Source organism: Vollenhovia emeryi, unplaced genomic scaffold, assembly GCF_000949405.1.
Source record: "Vollenhovia emeryi isolate VEMERY1.0 unplaced genomic scaffold, V.emery_V1.0 DF939314.1, whole genome shotgun sequence".
Taxonomy (NCBI): domain Eukaryota; kingdom Metazoa; phylum Arthropoda; class Insecta; order Hymenoptera; family Formicidae; genus Vollenhovia; species Vollenhovia emeryi.
Window position 1 is genome coordinate 159,443 of NW_011967052.1, and position 10,175 is coordinate 169,617.

Here is a 10,175-nt window from a genome sequence, read left to right on the forward strand (position 1 = left end):
GTATTCAACCAGAAATTTTTTTCAGTGTAAGATTTTAAATTATTTCTTGTTCTCCAATTACTATTTAGAAATTATAGAATTATGAGATGAAACGACTCAAAATGAACTGGAAAAAGATTGATTTTACACTAAATAAAATATAATTACCGTAAAGTTGCTCCGCTGGCGCCCGATGCCTCTCCTGGGCCCCCTCCTCCTCTCGGATTGTCCTCCGGCACACTCGCGAAAACACAAAGATCGTTCGCGCGATTTTACACTCCCGTTTTCTGAAGCCCATGTGAAAGTATGCATTTGGTTCCGTCAAGTTCGCCTCCACTTCGAGTCGACGAGTATTATATCTCAAACACCTGCCAAATCTCAGAAGTGTGGCCATCGACAGGAACGGACATTTAATGAATACTTGCTCCTCAAATGGGCTTTGAAAAGTCTTTAGTTCGATCGTGTAAACGGCACTCCCGAACGCGACGAAAATGGACACTTTACGTTATACGCGCACTTTTTTACGCATAATTGTTCGAGAGATTATTTCTTGGCAAGCGATCGATATGTTATAATTTTTCGGTATATATCATTTTACCCGACGATTCATGTATCACCTTGCACTTTTGATCTAAACGTGACAAATGTTTAAGTTGAACCGACGAAAATTTTAAGGCACAGCGGGAGAGAGATTTATCAGATTCCGATTGTTAAAGAAGGTAGTATCGCTCGTGGATGTATCGAAACTAACAAATAATTTATGTATGTAATTCACTTATCGCACTTTCTCTTCAAATTACGCGTGATCTTTATCTCGACAAATCACCGTAGAGATCAACGATATGATCATGGATCGCGACACTTACTTAAACGCGATTGACAAATATTAATCTCTCTCGTACGAGACGATCGCTTTGCGCAAAAGATAATCGCGTTAGGAGAAGCGACGCGACGACGCGCGGAACGTCCGCCTCGCTCGAGTGAACCACGAAGACTAATTCGGCTCACTAGATTGTTCTCGATCGAGGTGTTAACTGTTAACGACGCGACGTTTTTTTGGAACCGGCGCTCGGCGACCGAATTGTTTACTACGCTCGGTCTATGGAGCTACGTCATTTCTTGGAATTCGTGCTCGGTTTTTGCCGCTCGGTGAAACACGTCACGCCGTACGCAAGGTCATTCACGCGGCGACAATGAACTAGTCTTTTGTGATACGCGTTTTCGACAAGTACGTGAAGAAAATACAATCGCTCTCTGCGAATAATTAGCGACCGATATCATCGCGTGTTCGCTGAATCCTCGCGATTTGCCATCGATGCTCGACCATCGATTCACGTTAAGATCTGTACGTCCGAGAATCAAAGGTAAAACTTGCAATTACTTCTTCGCTGCGATAATTACGGACGATAATTGCTTCTTTAAACGATGCTCATATTTGGATACATCTCATATCATCGCATTGAGTCTCTCGTCGCTTCGAGATAGTATTTGACCGCTCAGTATGCGTACCCAGGGATGACTGTGACAGGTCTAAGACGTTTAGTATGCGTATTATAATTAATAATCGATTATGAGTCTTGATTGTATCGCCGGCAAGAAATAATTTACAATTCTCATGCAAGCCTTTAATTTATAGCAGTCGACGTTTCTTCAATCTGCCTTTGAATTGCTCTACTATTTTCCAGGAATAGCTCCCTGAAGACATTGTAAAAAACTTCTCGCTGAAGAGCAAATAATTTATACATGAAAGCTGCAATATTTTGCGTAAAATAGCACATTCCATCCGATTGTTTCTTCTGTGCATTTTTGAATTTGTTAAAGCTGTGTGTAACAAATGCTTAGCGGTCCATTGGTTTATCCCTTCATTTACTTGCAGCGTTTGTATATTTATTGCAACAATGAGCCATTTGCGATCTTCACCGTAAATTTATTTTTTTTTCAGCACATATGTGTGTTATCGTAGATCCTGGATGATATCTTACGACGTGACTGACATTAAAGCAATAATAAGCGACTCCTGCGCGCACATTTGTACAACAAATTAGTCATTGCTTCGCGGACAAAATTGACTCTTTATAGATACATATGATAACATCAAAGGCCATTGGGCGGGGCTCGTTTGCGCACGTTCATTCGCGGCACCCACGTTCTTCATAACAATTCCTCTTGAGCTCAAGTGCGATCCTTCGACCATTGACAAAGGTGAACCACCGACTAGCGGACTGCAGGGAAACAAGCGAGAGAAAACAGTGAATCGTGTTGGTGTCCGGTCTGACGAAATTATCAGCCACTTACGCAGAGATATCTGGAAATAGATATAACACGTGTAATATTTACTCCATGTTAATCCTGTGCAAATATCAAGAAAGAAAAGAAGCAAGTATGACTAATACTGGAGTCAATACATACGTGTAAGTAATGTTACAACATACATAGAAACTTGGGCGAGTTATCGGTTGACTCTCTATAAAATATTGGGCACCTTCGAGAAAGACGTAAAATTAAATTAACGACTTCGCCCGAGTCTGCGAAACAGTTCTATCTTTAGTGATATTCATGCGAAAATCGACACGAAACTTCAAGAAGATGCGATAGATAGTTATTACTGCTTCTAAATTCAATCTGATTTTGGATAAATCTTCAGACGTTCGAGCAGCTGAAAATTAAAGGAGAAGGTATTTCGTTCAAGTAAATGGCAATCGGAGAATATCGGATAAAGGAAAAGATCTGACGAGATGAAGCTATTTGCGAGGCCTAAGCACTTCTCCGAGGCGACAGCAATGTTGACAACTCTGAGCTGTTTATTGGGACTTCGCGTTTTTGATTATCCACGCGGTCGTTCAAGACCTATACTCAGCCTGATCTATCTCTTGTTTCTTTACATCCTATGTTGTAATGGCACGTTGCGCATACAAGAAGAATACTATGCAAACCTTAAGCTGATGAAGTTGGAATACGTTCTGTACAAATTAATGATGTATCTCTTTATTGTGTCAGTGATAATAAAGATGTTACTAGGCTGGTGGTATACAAAGGTGAGCAAATAAAATAACGTTCGACAGCTTCTAAGCTCATTGTACTCTGTACATAAGATACAAACTGTGCAATACAATTGTAGAATAAAACTGCGTCTGTATAAATTATAATATTGCCTAATTATAAAGTGTCATTTGTAGAAATTCAAAGTCTGTCACAAAAAGATCTTCGAGATCGATGAAACGCTGCGACAGTTAGGATTGAGGGTGAATTATGAAAGAATATATTTCGCGACGATCGGAATCCTCACTGCCTGGATTACATTTACTCTTACTGTATGCACAGTGATTTTCATTCACTTGCAAATAAACACGGACATATTCACTGCAGTTTACCTAGTATTGGAGTTTACGTATTCGGTCACTGTCAATTCCATTAGTGTCTTCGAATTCAACATGTTTGCAAGGTGTGCATAATTAATTTATTGTGTAACTAATCCAGAAATTTGTGAACTTATTACGTGAATTCACTAATTAATATGTTCAAAATTAGTAGTTGCTATTGTATTGCTTAACGTAAGTTGTTACACACAATGTTATGTATAACGTTGAAGTTATATTAATTGTAATAATTTTCTTTGTTATTTTGGTTTACATTATTAAGCAATAGATTCTGCGTTATTGTACAAATAGAAGATACTGCATTAGAAATATCATTTATTTATGCTAGATATTAGATCTTTAAGCATTACACGTACATATTATAATATCTAAAGCTATTAAACAATGTTGTAGATATTTAAAAATGAAATTTGAGCTGGTCAACCAACTTTTGCGTGAGAGCTTAACAGATCCATCGATAAAAGAGATAAAATTGGGCATTTTTGAAATGAAAGATTTTTGCAAAATTATAACTGCCGAGCAACAAAAGCAAGTTCTTTCCACAAGGATGATACTTCGAAGGCGCCAACGGAAGCAATCTCGAAGAAATGTCTCTGTGTCAGACAAACAAGATCCGGGCATATCTCACGTTGAATCTCACTTTCCGTCCCAGGTCAAAGAACAATTGCCAAGCGTACCCCAGAATCCATCCGGAAGATACAGTTTCGCGGCAAAATGTCAGAGACGTAAACATCTATTACAAGTAATCAAGTGAGTACAAGCAATTAATAAGTACATTATTACGATGTAAACTCTATGAAACGAAAAAATATATAGAGCACATAGATAGATATAAAGTTGGCATTTTTCGTAAAAATCGATTCGAATTTCATTATCTGATTTCTTTTTGAGACAAAATTTTCGATTTCTTAAAAAATGAACAAGAGTTTTAAATAACAATTTTTCTGATTATCGTTTAATGTTTTTCAGACAGGTGCACCTGGAGCTGTGTAAAGTAACAAAAATAGTATGCACTATTCTCGGAGTACAGATAGCTTGGGAGATAGGAGTAATTATTATATTTCTCACCGGAGCTGTTTATAATTTTTACGTTCGATATGTTATCAACCAACACAGAAGTTTGGTCGGAGAAACATTTGTGTTGCTGACACTGTGTCTTATTCACATTATAAAAGTCATTTCCTTGATTTACGTCAGCAGGATTGCAGCCGAAGAGGTAATTCATGTCATCTATAATCGTCTAATTAAAGATCTTGATAAAATAACGCGCACAAAATATTTGCAGGGAAACAGAACCATCGAAATCATACGTGCGATTTATGATCGCGACACAGACGCTGACATGCAGGAAGAGGTTTGGCTGTTGCAATACATTAACACAATTGCTGTTATATTAATGTATAACGCCCACAATTGTTTCAGATACAACAGTTTGGCCTGCAAATTTTGCAAAGTCCAGTAACATTCTCAGTGTATGGTCTTACTCTGGACAATCGTGTCTTAAGCATGGTTTGTATCGAAATGTTACGTACGGTTGGTTCGCGTTTCAACGATTTTGAAATAAAACGTCAAAATTTATTAGAAAGTAATTAGAAAGACTCGATAATGTCCTTTTTACAGTTTTTATAAATTGCGTAGAAACTGTTATAATTCTATCCCAATTATATTATATGCACATCATATTTAACTTTTTTTTTCTTACAGGTTTTGAAAACTGTAACGATCTACATGGTTATTATGGCGCAAGTGAGCAATACGCTGGAATCAAACAATGCCATAAAATCTGCACAGTTTAAGGAATTGTAGATATTAATAAATAATTCATTTATTTCAATGGCGCTGTCCAGATCGAGTTTCATTCTCTGAATATCCTCATTCTCCACGATATTGTCCCTTAGTTTCTCCCTCCAAGAGGGAGATTCCTGCGTCTCTGCCAACGCCTTTATAGACCACCACAAATTTCTTGCTAAATTCTTTTCTCTTGCATACTCTGCATATGTCTCGTCTAAACAATTCTCCTTTTATCTAATTAAGCCGTACAATTTTTTTTTATTCTGTCAAAGATCAGCACTTAATAGATAACGCTGTCGTGTAAGTTTGCCCTTTATCAATTATTTAAAGAGATAAGTGGTAAAGAGAATAAATGGCAATAATAATACAAGTAAATGGTCACATGAAAGGATTTGTATTACGCGTATGTTTATTTCGCAAACAGTTAAAAAATCAATTAAAGGCAACCGGTGAAGTATAAAATTAAGCAATTTAGTAATTCGTTTGCTCCCATTACATCTTTTTTATAATTATCAGCTTCACAAGTGATATCAATTGTAATAAATAAGAATTTTGCTCTTTTCTCAATAATATTATGTAACACACTGCAAAATATTCTGCGTGATGCCCATAATTAAGAACGTTAATGCTTTGCGCCCAAATTTATAACGAGATTTCATAACGCGACACCTATCGTTTACTCACAAAGCAAGGTAGTTGAGTCTTAGTAGTTAGGTAAAGAAAACATTTTATAAATATTACAGAGAAATTTGACCGCACACTACGCACTCTGAGGTGTTTAATGACGTATAAATTAGTAATGAATCGTGAGTTTAAACTGTATGACATATTTGGCAAGAAATAAACAATGTGCAAAGTTCATTCGCAGTTCGCACGATTGTCTTTCATTTATCTTGGTCTCCTGACTTTCCTTCAGTTCGTATTCAACTATAGTATTTTCCAGTAATAGCTCACACAAGTTAACTATTAATAAAAAACTTTCCGCTGAGGAGTACAACAGTTTTCACGCAACAGTTGCAGCATTTGTGAGCAAAAAATATTTTTAGATTGTAAAGCCGTATATAACAATTGCATAGCGGTCCATTGGTTTATCTTCATTTCCCTTGTGTAGTGTCTATCTACTCAGCGAGCCGTGAGTAATTTTTTGCCAGCAATTTTCTCCCTTCATTACATACGCGTGTGATAATAGATCCCAGAATAGATCCCGGATGGTATCTTATGATCTTACGTTACTGATGATATTAAAGCAATAATATAAACGATCCCTGCGCGCACAACAAATTACTTATTGCTTCACAGGCAGAGTTGACTATAGATATGCGATAGCATCGAAAGCCATTGGGCAGGGCTCATTTACGATCATATATTTAACACATCCACGTTCTTCGTAACAATTTCTCATGAGCTCAAGTACAATTCTTTCGTTCATCAACAAAGGTGGATCATTGACAAGGACGGGAAAACAAGCGAGAGAAAACAGTGAATCGTGTCGGTGTCCGATCTAATAAAATTGTCAGTCATTCTCGCATAGATCTGGAAATATAGTACTTTGCGTAACATTCACACGTTAATCCGTTAGAAACGTAAAAAGAGATTAGAAGCAAGTGTGACCAATGCTGGAATTAATGCATATTTATGAATAACATTAAATCTATGAACGTCAACAATTTATTGGTCGAATGTCTGTCAAATACTGAACAGCGAGAGACCCGAAAATCAGTTAACGAGTTCGTCCAAGTCTGCCGAACAGTTGTATTTTCAGACGCAGTGTCACTGCGAAGGACATGAAAATCGAATAAAAACAGTAAGGAAGATACGTTTACATCGCTTCTCAATACTACACCGATCTGCTTTTGTACATCTCAGACGTTTGATAAGCCGAAGACTAAAAAAATAAAAATATTTTGCCCAAGTAAATAACAAAAATTGAGTAATATCAGAGGAATATCACAAAAGACAGAGATCTGACGAGATGAAGCTATTTACGAGTCCTAAGCAATTCTCTGAGGCGATAGCTTTGGTGACAACTGGCAGCCGTTTATTGGGACTTCGTGTTTTTGAATATCCTCGTGGTCATCCAAGACCTATGCTCAGTCTGATCTATCTCTTGTGTCTTTACATCATATTTTATAATGGCTGGTTACGTCTGCACGAAAAATACTATGTAAATATTAAACTGATGAAGCTGGAATTTGTCCTGTATAAATTATTGAAGAATATTATTATTGTATCTGTGTTAATGAAGATATTGCTAGGCTGGTGGCATACAAAGGTAAGTAATGTACAGTACTTATCTACATTGCACCGCGTTTATGTATACAACCGTGTACAAACCGTACAATACAATTTTAGAAGAAAACTATGCGTCTGTATAAATTATAAGTGTCTCATAATAAATTGACGTTTCTAGAAATTTAAAATTTGTCACAAAAAGATCTTCGAAATCGATGCAACATTGCGACAGCTGGGATTGACAGTGAGTTATGACAGAATATATTTCCTGACGATTGGAACCGCAGTTATTTGGCTTACATGCACCTTTATTGTGTGTACCCTGATTTTCTGTCACTTGCGGATCAACACTGACGTATTTATTTCAATGTACCTTTTATTGATATGTATGTACTCGTACACCGTCAACTCCATTAATATCTTCGAATTCTACATATTTGCGAGGTATGTAAATCGACTCTTTAAATAATTCTTATTTTTGTACTTACTACGTGTATTCGCGAATTAATATAAGACAAACTGATAGTCGCTATTGTATTTCTTAACATGACTAATTATACATAACGGTGACATTAATATTATATTAATGTGAGAATTAGAATTATGTGCCTAAAGGTCTATCTACATAAGACGCAGGACGCGGGTCGCAAGTCGCAAGATTAGACGCAGCGTGACGTATTTCCGGCCGCAACAAGCCGCAAGCTTCAATACGCAGGACGCACAGAAGTTGGGCGAATTTCAACTTTCGCGTCCTGCGTCGAAGCGACCAGCCAATCAGAACATATCTTGTCATATCGCGGCAACTGTCAAATATTCTCGTATATCGTAGGATCTCGTCGAGGCGAGAAATTGAGTTTTTTTGTAAATGGTATATAATTGGGATTCCGCAGCAACGCGGGATTTAATTTATAAAGTTAAAAAAAATTAAGAGAAGTTATGACATTTATGTTCTGATTGACATTTTATTCATTTTTCTTTTGACGCAGAGAGCTCGCTGCGTATCTATGTGGACTATATACTTAGACGCAAAAGTCTTACGACCTGCGACTTGCGTTCCGCGTTCTGCGACTTGCGACCCGCGTCCTGCGTCTTATGTAGATAGACCTTAACACTGTTTCGCTAAATTTTGTTTTACATTATTAAAATATGCGCCGATACATACTGATTTATTAGTCGTTTCACGAGGATAAGAGAAACTATAATTATAAATTTAAACTAGATATTAAATAAAATATTAGATATTGTACCAGATATTAACTTTCTATTGTAAAATACGTATCATAGCACTAGACTTTCTATTATACAATAATGCAGATGCTTGCAAATAAAACTTGGATTGATCAACAAATTCTTGAGCGACATCTTAACGGATTTATCGAAAGAAATGAAAGCGGGCCTTTTTCAAGATAAAAATGTTTGCAAAATCATAAACGTCAAGAACTATGAAAAACATGTTATTCCCACGAATATGATATTTCAATGGCGTCAGGCGACGCAGCCTCAAATAAATAATTCTATGTCAGAGAAGTGTGATCCGATCGTATTTCACATTGAACCTCACTTTCCTTCACAAGTCAAAGAAGAATTTCAAAACGTACTTCAGAATCATTCTCAAAGACGTAATAACTCCAAAATGACAAAAAGTCAGAAATGTACATTTTTATTGCAAGTAATCAAGTGAGTACAGGCAATTGTTAGGCATTATTACAAAGTGAATTTTATAAAATATATCTGATTATCTTTGAAATTTTTAAGACAGGTGCACCTGGAGTTGTGTAAAGTATCAAAAATAATATGCACTATTCTCGGAGTACAGGTAGCTTGGGAAATAGGAGTAATTATTATATTTCTCATTGAAACTTTTTATAAGTTTTACGTCGAATGCTTTATGAACGAACACAAAGTCGCAGATTTCGTGGGAGAAACATTTGTGAAGCTGGCATTATGTACTCTTTACACTACACAAATAGTTCTTTTAAGTTGCGTTTGCAAGAGCGCGGCCGAGGAGGTAATTTATTTCTCTTTTCTATTAACATCTAATAAAATATCTTGATAATATAACTCGTACACAATTCATCTATTTGTAGGGAAACAGAACCATCGAAATTATTCATACAATTTATGGTTGCAACGCAGATGTCGACTTGCGGGAGGAGGTTTGTTTCTTTAAAACGCATTAACATGATCGCTGTTATGTTAATGTGTTATATAATTATCGCCCGCAATCGTTTCAGATTCAGCAGTTTGGTATTCAAATTTTGCAACATCCCATGACATTCTCCGTGTTCGGTCTTACTCTGGATAATCAAGTCTTAAGCATGGTTTGTGTGAAATATATAGAGATAATTGTCGTTTTATTGTCAAATAAAATGACAAGGTTTATTTAATTATAAAGATACGACAATGTTCCTTTCACATGTTCTTTATAAAGTATACAGGGTGTCCTGAAATTCGCGAATCAAAATACCATAGCAAGAAAGTCGTCGAAAAAATAAATTAAAAAGTTATTTGCCATTTTTCGTTCCGAGCAGTAGTTTTTTTAGATAAAAAGGTTCAAAACAGACCAATCATACATTACGGTTGAACGGAAACTTGTCCGTGAGTCGCGCGTCGATAGTGTTAATGCACTAACACTATCGACGCGCGACTCACGGACAAGTTTCCGTTCAACCGTAATGTATGATTGGCCTGTTTTGAACCTTTTTATCTAAAAAAAACTACTGCTCGGAACGAAAAATGGCAAATAACTTTTTAATTTATTTTTTCGACGACTTTCTTGCTATGGTATTTTGATTC

The 10,175-nt window shown here is 36.4% G+C and overlaps 2 protein-coding genes across 2 annotated transcripts in view; both read left to right on the forward strand.

Moving 5' to 3' along the window:
• Window positions 1-1,808: 1,808 nt before the first annotated feature.
• LOC105558768 lies at window positions 1,809-5,232 on the forward strand. Its single transcript, XM_012006667.1, has 8 exons — window positions 1,809-2,390; window positions 2,624-3,014; window positions 3,156-3,421; window positions 3,750-4,106; window positions 4,326-4,572; window positions 4,642-4,710; window positions 4,779-4,865; window positions 5,061-5,232. The coding sequence occupies exons 2-8, from the start codon at window positions 2,715-2,717 to the stop codon at window positions 5,160-5,162; spliced, it is 1,428 nt and encodes a 475-aa protein (XP_011862057.1). The 5' UTR covers window positions 1,809-2,390; window positions 2,624-2,714; the 3' UTR covers window positions 5,163-5,232.
• Window positions 5,233-7,727: 2,495 nt separating this feature from the next.
• Window positions 7,728-10,175, forward strand: part of LOC105558769 — a 3,393-nt gene continuing 945 nt past the window's right edge. The window contains exons 1-5 of the mRNA XM_012006668.1: window positions 7,728-7,823; window positions 8,694-9,056; window positions 9,135-9,387; window positions 9,467-9,535; window positions 9,614-9,700. Coding sequence (XP_011862058.1) covers window positions 7,747-7,823; window positions 8,694-9,056; window positions 9,135-9,387; window positions 9,467-9,535; window positions 9,614-9,700 — 849 coding nt within the window. The 5' untranslated portion in view covers window positions 7,728-7,746. The remainder of the gene's footprint in view (window positions 7,824-8,693; window positions 9,057-9,134; window positions 9,388-9,466; window positions 9,536-9,613; window positions 9,701-10,175) is intronic.

Bases quoted from the DNA above. Each gene is read 5' to 3' on its own strand.
- LOC105558768 (XM_012006667.1), top strand. From the start codon at position 2,715: ATGAAGCTATTTGCGAGGCCTAAGCACTTCTCCGAGGCGACAGCAATG. The intron at 3,015-3,155 runs GTGAGCAAATAA...TGTCATTTGTAG, and splicing joins TAGGCTGGTGGTATACAAAG to AAATTCAAAGTCTGTCACAA. The intron at 4,573-4,641 runs GTAATTCATGTC...AAATATTTGCAG, and splicing joins GCAGGATTGCAGCCGAAGAG to GGAAACAGAACCATCGAAAT.